Raw genomic sequence first — 21,538 nt, 5'->3', positions numbered from 1 at the left:
GACAGACCCGAAACCTCACAGTAACATCAAGAAGCGAGGAGAACGAAGATTACTGGTTTATAATAGCTTAGAGCGATAATATTTGATGTGTATCACGAAAGTGAACTCATAACATTGACACAAAACATGTTTACGACAGCACGAACCGAAGAAGAGATAAGATGATGTATTTAAGATTAGTAATTTCCTCTAATCCGAAAACACTTGTTGCATAACAAGGTTGTTTTAGTGTTTCGCAGCGGGTCGTTCCTCCAGGCCTAATTCGCCGCCAAACTCGAATAGTCCTGCAAATTCCAAAGTCTGTTGCACAATATAGTAGGCACTAGAGGGTAGACGGTAGTTTATATTATTGCTAGCGGAAAGGGATTTAGATACCTTTTGATTAAGAAGTATTATGAAAGGCTACTCGACACTTGAGTATCGTAGCTGATATCTCATTAATATCAGCTACTGTCTAAATCGCTACTAATAGCGATTTCCGCTTTCACTTTCAATATCGGGTCAGTAAGACGATGAGTACCTTGTATTATCTCTGGCGATAAACGTCCTTCAGTTGATTCAACTCTCCCTTTAACGCCTCAGAAGGCTGAGCATCACATGTCGAGGTAAGGAGTTCAATCTCAACCACTGCTGGTTGGTAATTCGACAGGGCATCTGGCATGCAGCTGATAAGTTATTGGCTCTTGTCTTGTGAACTTTGTTGAGGCTTCTTACATTTTATGTTTTTTTAAGACGCTGAAAATTGGGCTATATCATACACAAAGTCGATAAATATTTTCAGCATGGAATTGTGGAGATTGTTGAATTCCATCAAAATAATGAACCGATTGACATCAGACTGCTGTTAAGAGCCTGAGAGGGCTATACGGCCGTTTCATTCTAGTATGGGAGTCCTAAGCAGTGTGCATCTACTATTCCGCACGCGGGACTCATGCCCAGGGCCTTCTGTTTCTCAATATCGTGGATAGGTTGAAGTTAGACATTAACGCTGTTGGACGCCGGTCCAGTAGTCTAGAAGTTAGACGTTTGCGCGAAACTGATGGTAAGTTCATCTATGTAACTCCAAGAAATAGTTAGAAGTATGACCTAATTATCATACAAATTCCAACCGAAAAGCCTGTGCTTCCCACAAAGCAATATATAGCATCTCATTTTTTATCGGACGCTTACCATCAGTCCTAGAGTTACTTCCTAATGTGTTCACTAAATTCCAGTCTATAGTTACTTTCTTATATGCTTTATTTCACAGGTTTTTCGAACCATTTGAAAATTGGCTATATTCAGTTACTAACCCGTTCATCTACAAAGTAATTTTACTGCATTGGAAATGGTATGTTCAACATTTTATGTTTGTTTTTAACTGATTATAGGTTGACCTAAGTGAAAAGGATCTTAATGGTATGTTTTTATATCGTAGTTTAGAGTGTAAATAGATGTTCACGAAATGTTCCTACTGTTTGACACAAAAGGAGATGAAAAAATCGAGGCGAAAGATATTGGCGAAGTTGTGCGTGCAATGGGTCTAAATCCAACAGAGTCGGACATTGGAAAATATGGCTATCAAAATAATCCAAGTGAGTTTTTACGAATATAATATATAGCAATTTGATATAACGTGATCTGGTTTTGAAAATGACAGGAAACAATATTCTCTTAATTTATATTATCGATAGTGTATTGACCAAATTCTTGGTTTCAGTTCTCTAAGAAGTTATTTAATTGTGTGATTTCTAAAGTGCACTGAAGATTAAATTGGTAATATTTGTCGAGATAAGTTTATTTTGAAATACCCACTGGAGTTTCACTTACTCGTTTTATCCGTAGGCTAAGCTTGTCATGTGACTGTTGTCTGAAGTGTTTAAACTTGTATTCCAAGAATTGGTAATCGAGTTCTTCAAGCATCGAAATTTATCGCTCCATAATAAGTATTTTAGTTCTTGCTGACCTTAATCATTGAAACCATTTGTTAGCACATTCTTTTTCTCTATATAACTAACACCAACATTCTGGATATATATATATATATATATATATATATATATATATATATATATATATATATATGACCAATTCAGATCGAGATATGCAGACAGTGACCTTGGTTGGGTGAATATTTTGTCTTCCCACATTTCTATTTCTCACTTCAGTGTGGCATTTAAGTAGCATATGATCTTTTTGGAATCACCCATTATATCAAAATACTATCGATGGATATAATATTTTATTCCATGACGTTCTACAAGTAGGAGTAACTTCATTTCTATTGTGCTGCTGCGATATTAATACGTATTGGTTTAGTCCGCTAAAGAATGACCTGTAAATCCCAAATAGATAGTTTAAAAAGTATGCACTAAAAGTGTTAGAGAAAGTAGTTATTTCATAATATCCATCTTACCAAGATAATTGTAGTAAGTCAATTGAAGGATATGTAATTCTCTTCGTTGATTAAAGTGTTTCCTTTATCAAAATGCTCACCAGTCGGTAGTTTCATTATATATTCCTGTAATCAAAGTTCATTGTCTATTCTCTTTTGATTCCTGCCCATTGTTATTTAATAAAGACAGGACAATACTTTTGATACATAAGCTGGTAGTAAAAAAATTGTTTTAATTCAGACGGTAAGTACATGCTTAAATACTATCAGACGTACATTTAAATTGAAAATGTTGTCTTAGATTGGTTGATTGAATGATTAAAGCGCTCAGTTTCTAACCACTGTATTACTTATTGAAACATTGTTCCGCAAACTTGTCTGTGAGGCTATAAATTTTCATCGACCGGTGTGGTTTGAGCATGTGCTGCGAATCCATAGCCATCACTTACCTTGACGTCCAATGATAACTGGAGTAAGAGTAGGTTGGAATAAAGTTAGGGGTGCCCAGATCCTAAGACATAATATCAGTCCGTGAAGCTATTGGCTGTTGTAGTGAAACATGCTAGTAGATGCAGAATACATTGTTGGGGTCCCCTCAATTTTCGTAACCGATGGCTAGAGAAATTGAGTGACGCCCAGAATCTATCGCACCGATGCAGTTGCATCCGCTCTCTATCTTCCTCCAGGTCTTGGGTTTCAAAGTTATCTTGTACTTCATGTTATACTAATTCATTCTCTATAAATCATACTGTCTACTACTTCGGTATTTATCTGTGCAGCTTCATCTAGTTGTCAGGTTGACTAGTTGATTTCATTATGTGTTAATATGATGTGGAAACTTGAACGAATACACATATGTGTCAGATTTCCATAGGCATAAAGAGTTCATGGCGCATATATATTGGCTCTCTCTTGTACCAATATTCATGTGTTCAAATAAATAAATAAATAATGTGTCAGATTATTTATGAAAGACTAGTTGTGAATACATTGAATACTTCTTCCTATCTTGTTCTACCTTTTCCCCTAACAGACGAACGTATCAGTTTCGAATCATTCGTTCCAATTTATCATGGTTTATTAAAAGAACAAGTGGAAGTGGATCAAGAAACGTTTATTGAGTCGTTTCGTGTATTTGATAAAGAAGATAATGGATTAATTAGTGCAGCTGAATTAAGACATCTACTAACAGCACTAGGTGAAAAACTACGAGATGATGAAGTAGATGTATTATTATCTGGTTTAGAAAATAGTCAAGGTCTTGTACCATATGAAGGTAAATGGTTTTTTATAAAAAAAATACAAGATTATTATACTAGTCTCGTGTATTACCTTTCCTGGTACCCAATTGTTTGCACTTGTTTTCGATCTAAAAATGCATAGATTAGAGATACTATTATTGAGTTAAATCAACTTGGTGGTGCTGACGATGAGTCGGGACAATTGTCCGTTGTTATATATCACTGCCTTATTTAACGATGACTACTCAGGATTGTTGTGTAAATGTTTTCTTAGACCTGGCTTAAGCTGTTACTATTCATCGTTCTTTCGACCTTACCGGGATAAATTTTCGAGCAGCTGGAGTCTCTAAAATCCAATGGTTTTTCCTAGTATTTTGGTTTCAGGTGCGGATGCATGGTCAGACTAAAAAGCGTTACTTGAAAAGAAACAACAGTCCTGTACTCACCAGTACCCCACTGTTGCTAGAGGCGGTCAAAAGACTGTATTTTGTCAGCATCTTTGTTAAAGAGAACTATACCATCTGCATATTCTAAGTCAACAAGTGAATCACTAACTGCACATAAATAATGTGACTCATGGTTGAATAAACAGAACTGTGTATGGTATAGATGGGTTACAAAAACCAGCCCACTGAACGAGTTCTAGTACTATCGCATATATCAAAATTTGAACAACTACATAAGATAATTAAATGGTCAAATAAATTACTATGTAAACTCATGATTTATGGTGACTAGTAGTTAACTATTATTTCGACGAAACTTTCAGAATATGAGTTTACTGACATAGAACTGTATTTTAATCAATAATTCATACATATTGCATTTAATAAAATACACTCTTCGCTCAGTGTATTAGTGGAATAAGTTTAGATTTGTTTTTTAAACATGGCACCATATTACGTTACTCGACTGAAGCTACTTAGTAATTGAAACTTGAGTTCTAAGCTCTTCCCGTCTTATAATCATTCGTTTTCACCCTTGATGATTGGCTAAAACTGGTTAAATTCTTAAGGTCATCCAACTATGTGATAGCTTTACCTATATATCTCATTGAAGGTACGTAAAACAATATATATATTCTTTTTTATCTTTCTTTTCTTTCAACAGCTTTTGTACAACGTGTTATGAGTTAAGACCAACCTTCATTCTGAACCCGCAAATCATTAAAGTACCCTATTCAACAGGTTGATTTTTGATAAATTGCGAAATAAATTATCAGCTTTTTTCATTATTTTACAACGTCAAGTTCTATAAACGAGCTTATTTATGTGTTATATATATATATATATATATATATATATATATATATATATATATATATATATATATATACTTTGTTTTGAAACACGACCAGGACTTTTTATTTGAAATGAAAGAAAGAAATATTTGTCTGACCCGCACAACTTTTTGGTGTATATTTCACCTTCCCACTCTCCAGTACAGTAAAACAATGTGAAGTTTTCAATTTAATATGTGCACTTTCCAAACGAAGGATTTTTTCCTGAACCATTAAGAAATTTCCAGGAATCAATCATAGACATTCCTGGATTTCTAGTAAGAATTCGTGACCACTGAAATTCAACCATGTCGGATGTGAGACAGTTATCTACTTCAGGCATTAGAAAATGGCGGCTTATCATCCTGGATTGATTGGGGTTATACATGTACACTGTTGGGTCCTGAATCTGTTCTGGGGGTTGAGCGTTCGCATGCGAGACTGAAGGTCCTGATTTCTCTTCTCTTTGACGAGGTCATAGATGTGCACTACTGAGAAGTCCTATATTAAGGCGAAACAGCTGTCTAGCACCTGATTTTCAATTGTAGTCTAGCTTAGGCCAGTTCGTGGTGTAAATTATGTACATCTTTAAAAGGTCAAATCTATTGTTGTCGCTGAAATTCGGTGAACTAGTTGAAATTTACTCATTACGAATCTAATTTATTCCCCGTAAACAGAACCGCTTCTGGATTACCACGTCAGACTTTGTTTGTGTCGTTAGTCAATATTGTTGTGTGCAGTACTTTCGAACTGTTGACTTTGATGATCTAGTCGCGATTTCTTTGAAATGTTTTAAATCAAATTTAATGTCATGCATTGCTGTTGCTACTGGGATGGATTATTTATTCTGTTTAACCAAACAAGAAATATTGTTGTTATCTGACCAAAAGGTAAATTTGGATACATTAAACTAAACAGTATTCGAGATAGATAAATTAGTCACTTAATACATATATGGAACTTACGAAATCAATACACTAAGTGCTTTTTAAAAAACAAGAATTACAACTAAATTGCTGAGTGGCGTATTTCGCTCATTTGCTACATAATTTTGTCGTTTTTTTTGTAAACATTTATTTCCTTGCGAAAATTATACTCGTACAAGGTGGATCACTTGATTGATGGATAAAGTACTGTAGTAATAGTTAAACTATGCTAAACTGATAATGTATTAACGGTACTAATATGGTTCTGAAACCCCTACTAATCAATCGAATAGTTTTCGTAAGACACTTTTAACCAACTCCTAGATGAATAATTATACATTCAACAATTACAGCTATTATTTGTGTTTGTAAAAACTCGAATCAAAATAGGGTATGATGAAAAGAACAGTCACAATAGCAGTGAATAATTATTCACTATCAAGTGTTCGATGTGTAAATTATGGTCCTTTGTCGGTTATGTTGATCCATGGTTGCTCAGCATATAAATGAAGCAGCGAATGCTTAGAGATTGAAGTAGTCTGTTTTCAACCAGTATTTCCCAGGCATGTTATCTGTAATCTTCATTTAATTAACTTATTACTCGTAACAAAATATATAAACTCGAGTATGCTACAGATTTTTGATCACGTGTCGTGAAACGATTGAGTGAGTAGTGTTGAGGTTGGTCATAAGGTAGGTGCTAGGCAAACCGGCTGGTGAGTTAGTGAATCTTTAATAATCGAGGTGGTCGGGACATGTCTCAAGTACACATAACCATCGCCTACCTCAACGAACAATGTTTGCCGGCGTTTTTATTTCAACACTTAAATATTGGTACAAGGGGGCACCAAATATATATTCGCCACACAATAACAATGAGAATGGGAAGAGAAAAAAAGGAAGGTAAGGAGCGTAAAAGAAAAAAAGAGCAATAACGACCAGATTCGTGTAAAGTAGTGTAATAATGGGGGAGACGGAAAGGTACAACCAGAAGAAATCTTTCAGTTAAAGAAGATACAACCACTTTTTATAAAGAAAGTAAAAGAAGGTTACAGCAGGATCGCCACTAGCTTCTATTCTGAACCATATCTGATAACGTCTCCAGTCACTGTGTTGCACCATCTCTCAGACCCCAGCCAGGGAGTCGTGAAGGGCCAACAAACGCCAGAACTTTGCAGCTTTTTTTCATACACTGACCACCTCTGCGCTTTTCCCAACCAGTCCCATCGTCGGCAAATAATGCACGACGTGGAATTCGCTGGGACGACATTCGTAGAACATATCCAAGCCACTAACGTCGACGTTTCAAGATGGTGACACCAATTGGATTATGGTCTCTATGCCGAACCTCTGCATTACTGACATGGTGTTGCCACTGGATGTCAGCAATCCTTCGGAGATAACGGTGATCAAACACAGAGAGTCGTCTAACGTCCTCAACTCGGAGAGGCCAGGTTTAACAAGCATAGAGCAAAACTGCTCTCACCAACGCGTTGTGGATCCAACTTTTTACAGCCAGACTGACATCACGAAGGCACCAAATATGGCCCAGATTGGCATAAGCCGCTCTGGCTTTCACTATACGTGTATTGATCTCATCACCCACGCCGCCATCAACACTTATGCAGCTACCCAGATTCACAAATCTCGCGACTACTTTTGTCTGCTCAGCACAAACAGTGGGCGCGTGTTTATGGTCCTGCCAGTCATGTAAAATTACTTTGCACTCCGAAGGTGCAAAGCACATACCGTACCTACGGGCATTGATTGCCAACTGATTAAGTGCGGATTGCATGGCCTGGGCATTATCACGCAGTAAAACAATATCCGCATACTCAAGGTCAGGAAGTCTTCCTCCAGGCAACAGATCCACATCGCCATTACTTATATTCATCAGAGCTGTTTCGAGAACGTCATCGATGGCAAAGTTGAAGACGACTGGTGGGATTGGGCAACCCTGCTTAACCCCACTGCTTGAATGGAACAATGAAGAAAGGTGGTTGTATGCCCTCACTCTGCTTGAGGTGTTTGTATATAGGGCCTTTAAGATGTTAATAAACTTCTCAGGCACACCCTTTTCCAACAGACAGTCATAGAGAACAGTCCTGTCCAACGAATTGAAGGCAGCCCTGATGTCAAGAAACATTATGATTGTTGGCCTGTGATAAGTATGGCGGTGTTCTAACATCTGGTGGAGGGTGAAGATATGATCAATACATCCTCGACGAGAACGAAAACCAGCCTGCTCCTCGCAAGTCAACCTTTCTCGGGTTTTGAACAATCTACGAAGTGTGACGGAGGTCAATAGTTTGGACGCAATTGGAAGTAGACTTATCCCCCGATAGTTGTTACAGGAACGACGTGTACCCTTTTTAAAGATAGGGACATCTATCGACTCATTCCGTGATGTTGGGACACTCTTTAGTTCCCAGACCTTTGTAAACAACGTAGTCAGTTCCTTAACCGGAAAGTCACCAACAGTATTAAAAAGGGCCGGAACTAAGTCATCTGGGTCTGGCTATTTGTAGCGCTCCAAGAGTTGTAGTTGATTGCGTACTTCCATCCCGTTGGGTGGATTAGTCGTCGCAGGTCATGGAGGATGGGACAGTCTTATCGACATTGCGGGGCAGCAGACCAGTTGAATTGCCCTCCGAAGAATTCTGCCCATCGCCCAAGACATTGATGGAGGTTAGCGACTGGCATGCCGTTATCCTCACAGATTGTTTCGCTCACACCAGACTTCTTGCTCCCAGTGGCTTGGATGAGTTGGAAGAGCTTCCGGTAGTTACCAGATGCAGCTGCTGCTTCAAACTCTGACCACCAGGCTTCTCGGTACTTACGCAAGTTTTGCTCAATTTCCTCGCGTAACATCCTTCGTTTATGGTCAAACTTACGGTCACCCGGAGTAGACCGACGGGCTTCAATGAGTTGTAAGGAACCTGAAGAAACCCAGTGCTTATAAGCGGGACGTTTCACGAAGCCGCAAGCGTTTTACTCGATATTTTCATGGCGTCATGCAATTGCAACCAATGCTCATCTTTACTTTTCGGTGGAGTGGTAGCTAGCCTAGAAACTAGCTCGGTTCGATACTTACTAGCAACAGAATTTGCAACCAACTTGCTGACATCAATCCGTTGGTGGCGGTCACTTCGTTGGCCACTGAAAAGTAAGGCAAGATTGGCGCAGACCAAGGCATGATCAGAGTCCAGATAGGTGCTCCAAAAGGAGCGGCAGTCCTGTACACAACCACGCCAGCGGTAGCTCATCGTGATGTGATCAATCTGAGTCCAGACTTGAGATACAGAGGGAGGACGCCAGGTGGCACATCGGAGATGACTGTGCCGGAAGTTAGTGCTAGCCAGAAACAGGTTGTGGTCTGTGCACAGTTGCAGTAGACGGTCCCCGTTTTCTGTCCTGCGACGAACAAGTCCCCATTGGCCACCTAGAGGCCCGACCTGCGCATTCAAGTCTCCGGCTAGTACTACAATATCTGTCGAACGCACTTTCTGGAGAAGAACAGACAACTGGTGGTGAAACTCATCCTTGATTGCATCCGGGCTGCAATCTGTCGGGGCATAGGCGGAGATGACGAAAAGACATCGTTCCTCACACCGATCTCTTCTCAATTTGATGGAACTTTCTAATCTAACAGCACATGACCGACTGTTAATGAGGATCCAATCGATTAGTGCTGCCTCAGCTCTAGCGCTTAGTGCGACATTAACGCCAGCAAGACCAGATGAAGATGCCACAGGGTCCCCGGATAAGCCCACGTAAAACAAGCTTTTCGAAGCGACAGATGGAGAGCGAATTTGTAGTACTTCACCAGAGTCTTGAATACGGGTCTCGGATAGACAGCAAACATCGATATTAAGATTTTATAAAGACAAATTCAGCACTATCTGTTGTCCAACCTGCATAAGTGTGCAAACGTTGGAGGCAGCCAGTTTGAATGGTGCACGTGGTTTCAGAAAAACTGCATCAGTATTCGTATTTGTGGGTAGCATACAATTTTCAACCAGGCAGTGACTCGAGAACGTTTAAATAGAACCGAGTTTCCACCATAGGCGAGCTGCTGTATAATTCGAAAAATAAGGACACACAGAGTGGGAATAAAAGAGAGTGAATAAGTGACGTGATAATTAATATTAATAACAATGTGAATTGCTTGACTGTTAATCGAAGCTTGAATGGGATTTTCAGTAACTATCGTCATTTTCATTTTATTTGTGTGGGCTGTGATACTGCCAGGGTGCCCAGACCGAAGCAAGTGGTTTTCCTAGGAGGCCACACCCCAAGCATTTGAGCTAGAGATCTGACCCACAAGGCAGTGGAGCATCGTGAGGAGATGCAGTCCCATGGTAGCCGGTGACCAATAATTGGTTCATACGCCATTTGTTCCCTTAGGGTACTGGAGCCCATGTGCACCATTGATTTGGAATCCGGTTAAAGCTCCGGACATTCGCTTTTCGTCCTCTCATTTTCGTAAACAACACCCCCGCCACGAGAATGCAGTGAGTAGGACTTCCCTGTCAGAGGCTGTATACGCGTGGCCATGTGAGATCATTTCGAGAGGAAGGGCGGGCCCACCCCATTCTCGGCCATACCAGGGCATTTGGGGGCGTTTGCCGGCGTACGAGTAGACTGAAATAAGACTAGAGACGGTCAAATTAAAATATGAAATCATACCATACAGTCATTAACTGTCGATCTGAGGCAGTTAGTAGATATGTATAACGTGACTGCAATTTACGCAACTAGTGAGTGGGAACGTTGAATGATTTGGCTCAGTCATTCACAATGCCTCATATGTCTTTACTCTATCATTGGATGACATCATTCGTGTATACACACATTGTCATTGTCCCTTAAAACTATCCTTATTCTTTCACACTGTCATTGCTATTACACTATTTCGATTGTTTTGCTATTCATGTTGTTGATCTCATCTCGTCATACTATATATATTCTATTCCTTGTTTGTTTGTTTCAATCTACAACTTGATTAATTAAGTTACAATGATTTATACATGAGTGAATAGATCAGTAAAAATCTCTAAAGCTCCTATGATTATGACGTATTCAGAAATGCAAGGTTTTAATTATTAAATTCTGAACAACTGAAACATGATTTGACTAATCTATTATTTATATCTTAAACATGGAAATATAAATCCATGTTGCCTTTAATCACTACTTCGTTTACTTACAAATCAAATGTCAACTAGAACTATTAAACATCAAGACAAATTTGCTAATAGATGACTACTTGGATATTTCCCAATCTTATTGAATCCAGTTTTATTGAGGTGAATTTGAGTCTCCGTATATGGTAATGCTTTAAATGATTCTCAAAAGTTTTCATCAACTTTATGAGAAACTGATGCTCAAACATATACTATTTACAAAGTTTAACTGAGATTGAGTATCACAGTTTAAACTTCGTGTGTAGACATGTTCAGTTGACAATTCCTAAACAGACTGAAACAGATGTCCCAGATCTCATTCAAATCCCATCTTCAACTTATAGCTAATTGAGAATATCAAGGCAATTCTCTCGTGATGCACGCGTCCTACTAGAGACTGATTGATTGCAGTCATTAACATCAACGACAAAATAAAGCCCTTACAAATAAAAGCAAATTAATTGATATTGATATATATTTATAGATTTTTCTGTAAGCTAATTTTTATGATCCTACAATATTTTATCAATTGGTAGTCTTTAATCCTTAATCACCAGCTATTCTGTTTCATTTGATGCTGAAAACGTATCTCCTTATGGTATCTATTATTTAGAAAAGTGGAATAGAACTCAAGATAAGCTTGAACATAGGCTAATGCACTGGGTTGTTTCATTGACTGATAGAACTTTGATATCTATAGTGAAAAACTATTTATATCATATCACAGTATTTAATTCAGACAGTTGAACCACCATTGCTTCATATTCAACATAATTTTCTTATCTGACGGTTTCTGTCAAAGTATTTCTTGTCTGTTATCTGAGTCAGTTTCATAACTAAAAGATATGATTAAGTAGAAAACTCTTTTGTTGGTATTACATTCAGTTAAGCTGGATGATTTATAGTTGTGAAGCTTATGCTGTTATTCTGACCAATATTAACTTTGATTTACAGAAATCGTTGAGGATGTTCTCCAGAAGTAAGCATTGTGACTATCAACTATTCAACCAAATGGAACACGAAACATCATCTGAAACATTCAACGGAGGTAGACATAAATCATCTCCATTATTTCGAAATATTCCTTGTCACCAAGATTTAGTAAACTGTCAATCCTTATTCCGTTCAACTTATCCAACTCCTTTAATTTAGATAAATGTTTGTTCGTATACTAAGCCTTGAACTACACTTTGCATTTGACAGCTAGTGATACTACCGTCCGACTCTCCAAACCGAAGTAGTTACTTTGGTCGAATCTGCTTGTAATATATTGGTTGAAAGCTGATTACCTTTTAACCGTTTTACTCTATGTACATTAGCGTATTTCTATGCTAAACCCAATTATGTAGTATCGTAGTTTATTTTAGTACACATGGTGTTTCTAATTTTAGATACATTTTAATAATTAACCAGAACTATTCACTTATTGATCGAAAAAACTCATTCTACTGCTTATTTCTCTCTCTTGCACAAGTTTATGTCAATGTGGGTGTTAAACTACTAGCCTGTTAATAGAAGTAGCGTATAAAATACAAATTTCAAATGAGAATAAAATATGCAAATGATTCTCAATCAATAATCACATATAATCAAACCATTAGACAATTAGAAAGTATTCACCATTCTTACGGTGACAACAAACAGAATACTGACTTTGTTGAATGTACATGTGTGTGTGTGTCTCTGTGTATATCATCTTGTGTATGATCTTATCTGTTGATTTCCAGAGAATACACGTGCCTAGAATTACACCAGGAATACACTCTGTAGATTTTATCAGATGCTTTGTTAAGTGTATACTTCTTTATCACAAAATTCAATACATATTTTAGTATTTCCTGCGAATTGTGAGTATATAGGGTTTAAATTTGCAATCTGTTGATTGAAAATCTAGTGTTTTAACCTCTCATCCACTATCACTCATTTTAACTATTCTATAACGTAATGGACACACCAGAGATATAGTTTGCCTTTTATAATATAAGCAATATTTTCGATGCACAAAAGTTTCGAAAATACTACAAAATCATCAGACGATAGAAAAAGAGAACTTTGAAATTGTTGTGTTCTTTGAGCTGGATGATTTAATAGTGAAACTTCCACTATCCTTCCAAACAACATTATCAACATGTACTTAAAAGAGGAGTGAGGTATTAGGAAACTCTCCACGATTAACCAACAGCTTATTCGGTTGAAATGTAACTTATTTGATTATTCATAATCATGTCGTTGTATGGCCAACTTTGTATGCTTTCGGTACTAACATAGTGAGAAAAACCACCCATGTATGTTTACCCTATGACTATTACTTTGTTTTCCCTTATGTGTATCGTTTCTTCCATTGTAATATGTATTAGCAGATAATTTGTTCAGCTTATGGTTGGATTGCAACAATTATTATTGCTACTATTATAACTATTACTGTTATGATTATTACATTGTTTATAATTTCCATTTGTGCTCATCTAGTTCTACTTGTCTTAGATTGTACTATTTCGGAAATTCTTAGTTAGCACATTGTTTCGAACACTTCCGATTATCCTACTTGGGTCACGATGGAGTCAAATCTTGGACAGTTGGATATTAATTCAAGTGAGGATGACTTTGAAGAATACATGGAGCGGTTCGAAATCTGGTGTATGACTAGAAAAGATAATAAGTATCATCAATGTACAGGTTGTTTCCTGACGTTTATTGTGAAAGAAGCTTATAACCTGCTGAGGAATCTGGCTTTTCCAAAGACACCAATGTCATTAACACATGGATCTCTCGAAGAATTTCTACTTAGTCATGTGCAGTGTGCTAACTTTAATGCACGGAGAAAGATAGAAGTTTCATAAAATAATATGGTAAAATGATCAAAAAGTCCAAGACTTTGAATTCGAAACAGGCCGCGAAATGCAATTTTGGAGACCAACTGGAAACTCAACTTTGTGATTGGTTGATTTCTGGGGTAAATATTACGAATTTAGAAAGAGAATTAATCCAAAAATCTGAAAGTTTATTCCAAAAATTAAAACAGCATTTCTTAACTAAGAAACAGTAAATGAGCTTGTTTTCCAGTCGGTGAAATTTTCCAATACTTTTAATAAAAATAATATAATTGTAATATCCCAATGAGTAGAAAAATGATTTTGTTCTTAGATTTTCTGACGCTTCGTGATTCAATGTGATCTACTTCAGAGAATAGTACTTTACGTAGTCGTCATGATGAAATACATTATGAATGTCGCTCAAGCTCGTGTTTGTTTAATAATGGTTCCCATTCTAGTGAAAATTTCAAAAATGATTCAACAAAGAATTGTAAAGCAGGTTGCAGAGTTGGGCAAAGGTTTGGTAACTGCTTATCCTGTGAATGATTTCACTCATATAATTCATGTGAATTTCGTCATACTAAATGCTTTAGATGTAGTAATTCCTTAAGAGATTCATACGTCAATGAAGTTGGTGTCTTTGGAAAAGCCAGATTCCTCAGCAGGTTATAAGCTTCTTTCACAATAAACGTCAGGAAACAACCTGTACATTGATGATACTTATTATCTTTTCTAGTCATACACCAGATTTCGAACCGCTCCATGTATTCTTCAAAGTCATCCTCACTTGAATTAATATCCAACTGTCCAAGATTTGACTCCATCGTGACCCAAGTAGGATAATCGGAAGTGTTCGAAATAATGTGCTAACTAAGAATTTCCGAAATAGTACAATCTAAAACAGACAGAACTAGATAAGCACAACTGAATTTATCATATTTGGAATTCGTAATCAGCGGACAATTAAGTACGAACGAGTCATCAATTGGTACAAATATGTGGTGTTTGTACAAACTAATAATTACTTTGTACTTGACCATCCCACACTACGTTGGAGGTTTGCCCGGGTTATTATTAAGCAATACTATCCGATTTAATCTTCCTCATTACTCCATTGGTGTCACCACGTGCAGAGGAACCTTCGTTAAACAAGTGAATTAATTTGTGTTTGTTATCGCAGAGAGCAGCTTACAAGTAACATTCATTTCGTAACAACTATTATCATTTTGTTATTTAATATACCATTTATAATGTAACTAATTCGTTACCTTTTACGTTACTCATAAGCAGACAGTTATGTTTGTAATGTTGCTTCTTTATGGTATCTCATCGGGAACCTTGCGCATTGTTATATCTTGAATAAGCTCTTTTCTGGGATCCACTACATGCTAAAACAGGTCAATAAATCTGTGGTTCATATTCGAGCTAGTCACGACAACCAAATACGTCATAAGGAACCAGGTGATTCTGTCCCAGTTTCGGTTGTTAATTCTAATACCGATGAATATGTTCTAAATCACATAAAGTCTACATACAGTGCACAATCCGAAAGACATACAATGAACCTAAAGAGATGTAAAATTAACTACATAAATTTGGACTCCAATTTAAGTTGTGGTGAATGTGGTACTCGTATGATGTAATAACTCTTTTTCACTTGATCCCCCGCTTATTACGAATTCTAAATACAATACATTCATTTGTGCTCATCTAGTTCTACTTGCTGTAAATTGCACTATTTCGGAAATTCCTAGTTAGTGCAATAGTTTGGATACTTTTTATCATCGTACATATTCTGCTATGTGGTGCTTGATATTGCCAAGACAATTAAGGTTGTAAAGGTTTATTTCCAATTAATGGTATTTAATTTCAAAGCAGAAAATATCAGGCAGGTTATGTATGAAGAATAGCATACTTTTTAGGATAATATAGTGTAGAGAAGTGATTAAGTGTTTCTCAGAATGATCACGTGATTCTAAAATTACTATCCAGTCAATGAGTTTAGTAGTTTCAGGAATTTCATCGGTTTTTCAAGGTTCGTTATTTTAGCGTAGAAACATCGTCTAATTATCTCATTTTTATGGATTCAAATATAATAACACGCAATATTAATCTCTAGTACTAGACAGAACAAGTCTCACAAAAGATTCACCATAGCCTACTAAATGTTTATGGATAAATTTGTGTAGATGAAGTCATACGATAACGATATGAGAGACAAATTGTGAATATTTAAAATTAATTTTCTCAATCCTTGTTGCTTTTTTCTTATACTAGACTTTGATCAGTTCTCAGGGATCGCCGTTTAAAAGTGTTCAGTGCACATTAGGCACGGTTTGTAAAAGTTATACGTTGAAAAATTAAGAACAATTTTTTATCTTTATGATCAATAGCCGAGAACGACTGACTTAAGTAAGAACTAGAATATAAATGTTCTTCGATGTAAATTTGAGTGAGCAAGTCCAATATAATATACAGCAGTAATAAACAATCAGAATTTAATTAGACCGAACTTACACAGTCGAACTGGTAGTTGGATTCAATTAACATCAGAATTATAATTCTTTGTAATTTGATTGGAATTATATTGAAACTGGTCACACCGGTACTTAGAATCCCTAGGCATTGTATTGGAATAAAAATAACGCTTGTAGTGGATTAGTCAGTGTAGCAATAAATAAATAGCTCTGTAAGTCTTCGACATTAGATGCTGACCACATTAGTTTTAATGGACTCACCTAGCTGAGGGCGCTCGGTCATGCATCCGCACCAGATCACGAATGAGGACGTCGTGCTCACTAACCCCTGCAATCGCTTGCCAATCTAGATCAGTCGGGTCACGATTTATTGATAGCCTATTAAATAAATTTTCGAATATCCTCGCTTCTGACATTTGGTTTCACTTGGTGGGTACGATTCATATTAGGTGTTACTGGTTAAAGCGTTGTCAAACTCCGAATACCTGTGGCATCTTCACCATCCGTATTATGATGTAATAAATCAGGGAATTAATTAAACTGATATAATCTGCACCATAATAAAATGAACACAAAATGTACAGTGTTTCGAGTAGCCAATGTGTCCCGAGTACTTATACATCGGTATGATCAAGGAACAGAACTAGCAAATAGATTGGTATAAAGGTTGCCAGACAAAAGAATATTGGGAAGATTTACGCATAAGGCATTCGAAGTAATCACAGCCGTACACAAGTTAACCAATCAAAATTGAATTAATGGGTTAGGTAATCACACGTTCAGATATTATATTCCGAAATTAATACACGATTATGTTCATTTGACACGTTTGTACAAAATACCACACAATTGTGTGATAGTTACATGTTAGCATATTATTACTGAGTTTTCACCCCAAGATTAACAGTCATCTAGCGTACAAGTCAAGAGGATAAGAAAACATGGATAATACTCACCCTGATGATTTCGTCTGACATATTTGTGAAAAACACCAAAACCAGTCGCCTAATAGAGTGGCAGATATGAAGATATTTTTGTTCCGGCGGACAACCTTCGTTTTATCTATAGAAGAAACCAGACTAGTGGTCGATTGAGTCTTTATTCAGATTGTGGGAAAGAACAGTTGGAGTGTGAGGTTGTCTTTTTTCAAACCCACAAACTTATCAGCACTCTGTGGAAACATAATAGGAAATACATTAGTCACATAAAATAAGTGAATAGATGAATATTTGATCTATGGTATCCTGACACTGCCAAGATGCATTCGGTCAATTTTTAACGAATCAACCACAGATATAGGATGCTTATTAACGCTACTTTTCAAACATTATTATCATACAAGGATAACAAAGCCAATTAAAGTGAACTTCCAGAATGAGGGAATGGGTTGACATGTTTGAACAATGATCTCTGAGTCATAGTGTAAATGACCTATACTTACTAGTTATTGGAAGAGATGCGCAGAACGTCGTGACAAAACGTGATCTGATGCGGACGCATGATGAAGCGCTTTCAGTACATAATATCCCTGTTGGTTTATCGTATCTAGCCGAATCATTCATGTTACAGAATATCGAAGAGTTTGCTGGTCCTCATCATGGCCAAAGTCCATCAATTAATTTCAACACATAAAATAGCCCATGAGATTGTCACACTATATTTCTTATATCTACTCTTACTAATATATTTCTGTGATAATTCTGTTTACTTGAATGTTCGGTAAAGTAGCCAGACTACCTGAACATTACGAAAAAATAATACACATTAGATATTAACCGTAAGGTTTGACTTCGACGTAAGCTATGTCACATCACTCTGTCAATCCTCAACAGACCAACTACGTTGATGAACTTCAGGCCTATTAGATTTAATGGAGTCGATATCAGTGTCGAATGATTCAAAACTTTATTTAAGGGAAGTATTTACCACCGCAAGTATAAGCAGGGATGCAAGTGGAATCGCTTGAAAAAAATATAAGGTGACTTCAGCATCTAAAAGGTTTGATATGTTTTGAGGAACTGTCCTACGACCAAACTAGTCCATAGAATTTACAGACACAAACCTCATATAGGTGGGCTACCTGTCCATTCACTTAAGGCTCATACAGAAAAACAGAACGAAGCTCACGCGTTCCAAATTGAAAGCATAAACTGCTTATATATGAACGCCGCGAGTCTACCAAACAAACTGGATGAATTACGTGAACTTAGCAACGCTAATAAGGCCCATCTGATAGGAATATCTGAAACATGGATATCTTCTCAGTTCTCGGACCAAGAGTTAGCACTACCTGGGATGACTTTGTTCCGCAACGATAGAAAAACAGGAATTGGGGGCGGAGTAGCCATATACATAAGCTCTTGCTTGGAGGTGCACCAAGTTCACAACCTCGAGTTTAACAATCTTGAGGAATCCATATGGTGCTCTGTAAGATTGTCTAGTACTTCGAGGTGTCTAGTCGGGGTCATTTACAGGAAGCCAACTGCCGACATCGAGTACGATAGTCGTATGCTGGAAGGACTATCCCGCTCTGCCCGTCTCGGTTTCACACACATCCTAATTCTAGGGGACTTTAATCTCCCCAGAGTCAACTTCGTGGAACACACGTACACTGGAGGCGACAACTCAATTGAAGCTCGGTTCCTCAACCTCACCGATGACTTGGGATTATACGAAAATGTGAGGTCGACAACTCAATGGAGAAACAGTCAGACACCATCGCGCTTAGACTGTGTATTCACAAACGAGGAATTCCTAGTTGACAACCTCCCAATCCTGGCTCCTCTGGGAAAAAGCGATCATGCAGTCATAGCCTTCAGTTTTGTCAGCAAAACTAAGCTAAGGTATCCCACCAATAATTCGCGTTGGAATTTTAAACGGCTGAATGTGCCAGCTCTACATGACTATTTACAACAGGTGGTTTGGGATGTTCACCCTTAACTTGATGTGGACGGTCATTGGGACTTCTTACTGCACACGCTCTTATGTGCTACAAACCATTCAGTTCCTCAAACGGTTCCCAAAAGCTGCAAGCCACCTACAGTAATCAAGAGCCGTACCCTTCACCTGCTAAGCCGCAAAAGGCACTGTTGGGCGGAATACAAACGAACTGATAACGACGGAGCGTATAGGCAATATAAACATATAAGGAACATATGCACGAAGGCTATAAGAGAAGACAGGCTTCAGTACCAGACAAGGCTTATTGACAAATTTGCCTCTAACCCTAGAAGCCTATTCCGTTATACAGCCTCTCTTCGTCAAGCCAAAACAGGAGTTTCTCAACTGCTAGGTCCTAACGGCCCGACCAACAACGGTGACGACGCCGCTAACCTTCTGGCGGCACATTACTCTCAGACATTCCAACCGGCCGACATCAACTTTACTGACGACAGTTTCATCTGCAATTCCACAGGACTTTCCGAAGTGGACCTAAGCGCCGACTTGGTATTCCGGAAACTGCAGCACTTAAGACTAGATACTTCTCCTGGCCCGGATATGGTTCATTCTGCCATACTGAGGGAAGCAGCCTCAATCCTGGCAACGCCGCTTGGCGCGATGTTCTCACACTCGCTAAGCCGAGGCAAACTACCGGAAAATTGGAAGTTGGCTCACATCACACCAATTTTCAAAGGAGGTCGACGCAATGAACCTTCAAGTTATCAGCCGGTGACTCTTCTGTCATTACCTTCAAAACTCATGGATTCCCTGATATGCGACGGTTTAAACGACTATCTACTGTCCTTAAATTTCTTCTCACCCCAACAGCATGGTTTCAGGAAGGGTTACTCTTGTATAACCAACCTGCTGACTGAGGCGGACAGATGGACAAGCATCCTCGATCGCAAGGGAAAGGTTGGTATCATTTACCTTGACTTCTCAAAAGCTTTTGATAAGGTTAACCACTTGTGTCTTATCAATAAGCTCAAACGATTGAGTATCAGACCACCTCTAATCGATTGGCTTACTTCGTACCTGAAAAATCGACATTTTAAGGCCAGGGTTAGTTTCACTTGATCTCAGGCTATGGAATGTCCTAGTGGAGTCCCCCAGGGCTCAGTACTAAAACCTCTTCTCTTCTTGATCTGCATAAATGAACTTCCTCAACAGGTAACGTCAGACTTATTACTTTTTGCCGATGACGTGAAACTTTGGAGAGAGATACGCAACCAAGACGATATACAGGCACTTTAGGAGGATCTGACTCGATTTCAAAGTTGGGCAGATAATAACGGACTTACTTTTAACACCTCAAAGTGTAAAGTAGTCCATCTGCGACATGTCGCAAACTACAGTTACAACTTAGGAAACTTTTCCCTAGTAATATCCCAAGTCGAAAAAGATTTAGGAGTCCTGGTGCCCCATGATTTAAAGTCTTACGCTAACTGTGACAAAAATGCCTCTCGAGCAAACCTTGCACTGGTAACGTTGAAGCGCATTTTTGGACAGTTTGACGGACGAACTTTCCATGCAATCTTCAATAGTTTCATCCGTCGCCATTTAGAGTATGGAAACATAGTACTCCCCCCTCACACCAAAAGGACAAGGTCACTTTGGAGCGTATCCAATGGCGAGCCACGAAATTAGTTCGAGGACTCAAATTTAAACCTTACGAAGAGCACCTCCATTCACTAGACCTTTACCCATTAGAGTATAGACGTCTTAGAGGTGATCTTCTGATGGCTTATAGCATCCTTAACACTTCTAGACATCCTCTTAAACACCTACTTAAGCTTAGTTCGAATAATAACCTAAGGGGTAACACCCAGAAACTGGAGACACAACATAGCAAAACGGAATGTAGACACAGTTTCTACTCCTTAAGAGTTGTCAAATGCTGAAATTCGCTGCTGGCCGAGCTAGTCCAAACGACTTCCCAGGAGTCCTTTAAGAGGCAACTTGACCTATTCTTAAGGACCAAGGACAGCGTCACACTATGATTTACCAATTTCTTTTCCTCTTTTATTGTTAACGTACCTAGGTCCCTGCCTGGAGGATTTGGTGATCCCCTGCTACTAGACACGGAATCCTGTTAAGCGAAAGCTTCTTCTATTCCGTCCACAACCATTTGAACCATTTGAAGTATTAAAATTAGATATGCCTTCATGCAGTAGATTTCACCACCTCATAGCTTCTTATCTGAATAAACCAGCAATTCTTCCAACATATTCAAATGGCTTTATGAAATTCACACGTTTGTAATCAGGATGAGGCTGACTGTGTTAACTAAAACAGATTGCGG

The 21,538-nt window shown here is 38.0% G+C and overlaps 1 protein-coding gene across 2 annotated transcripts; it reads left to right on the top strand.

Moving 5' to 3' along the window:
• The first annotated feature begins 228 nt into the window (after window positions 1–228).
• On the top strand, window positions 229–8,683 carry MYL1_1 (myosin, light chain 1, alkali). 2 transcript variants are annotated; one of them, XM_051215186.1, is made up of 6 exons: window positions 229–298; window positions 1,250–1,330; window positions 1,371–1,398; window positions 1,434–1,574; window positions 3,408–3,650; window positions 4,726–8,683. In XM_051215186.1, the coding sequence occupies exons 2-6, from the start codon at window positions 1,328–1,330 to the stop codon at window positions 4,749–4,751; spliced, it is 441 nt and encodes a 146-aa protein (XP_051068377.1). In that variant the 5' UTR covers window positions 229–298; window positions 1,250–1,327; the 3' UTR covers window positions 4,752–8,683. The 2 variants fall into 2 exon arrangements, with proteins under 2 accessions (XP_051068377.1, XP_051068378.1); XM_051215187.1 differs by having other exon boundaries at window positions 229–1,042; window positions 1,078–1,574; window positions 4,726–4,884.
• Window positions 8,684–21,538: the final 12,855 nt, after the last annotated feature.

Source organism: Schistosoma haematobium, chromosome 2, assembly GCF_000699445.3.
Source record: "Schistosoma haematobium chromosome 2, whole genome shotgun sequence".
NCBI lineage: Eukaryota > Metazoa > Platyhelminthes > Trematoda > Strigeidida > Schistosomatidae > Schistosoma > Schistosoma haematobium.
This window is presented reverse-complemented; position numbering and strand designations above follow the sequence as displayed.

Excerpts from the sequence above, each read along its gene's own strand:
- MYL1_1 (XM_051215186.1), top strand. Across the intron at positions 1,399-1,433 it reads AAGTGAAAAGGATCTTAATG|ATGTTCACGAAATGTTCCTA; the intron begins GTATGTTTTTAT and ends GAGTGTAAATAG. Across the intron at positions 1,575-3,407 it reads TGGCTATCAAAATAATCCAA|ACGAACGTATCAGTTTCGAA; the intron begins GTGAGTTTTTAC and ends TTCCCCTAACAG.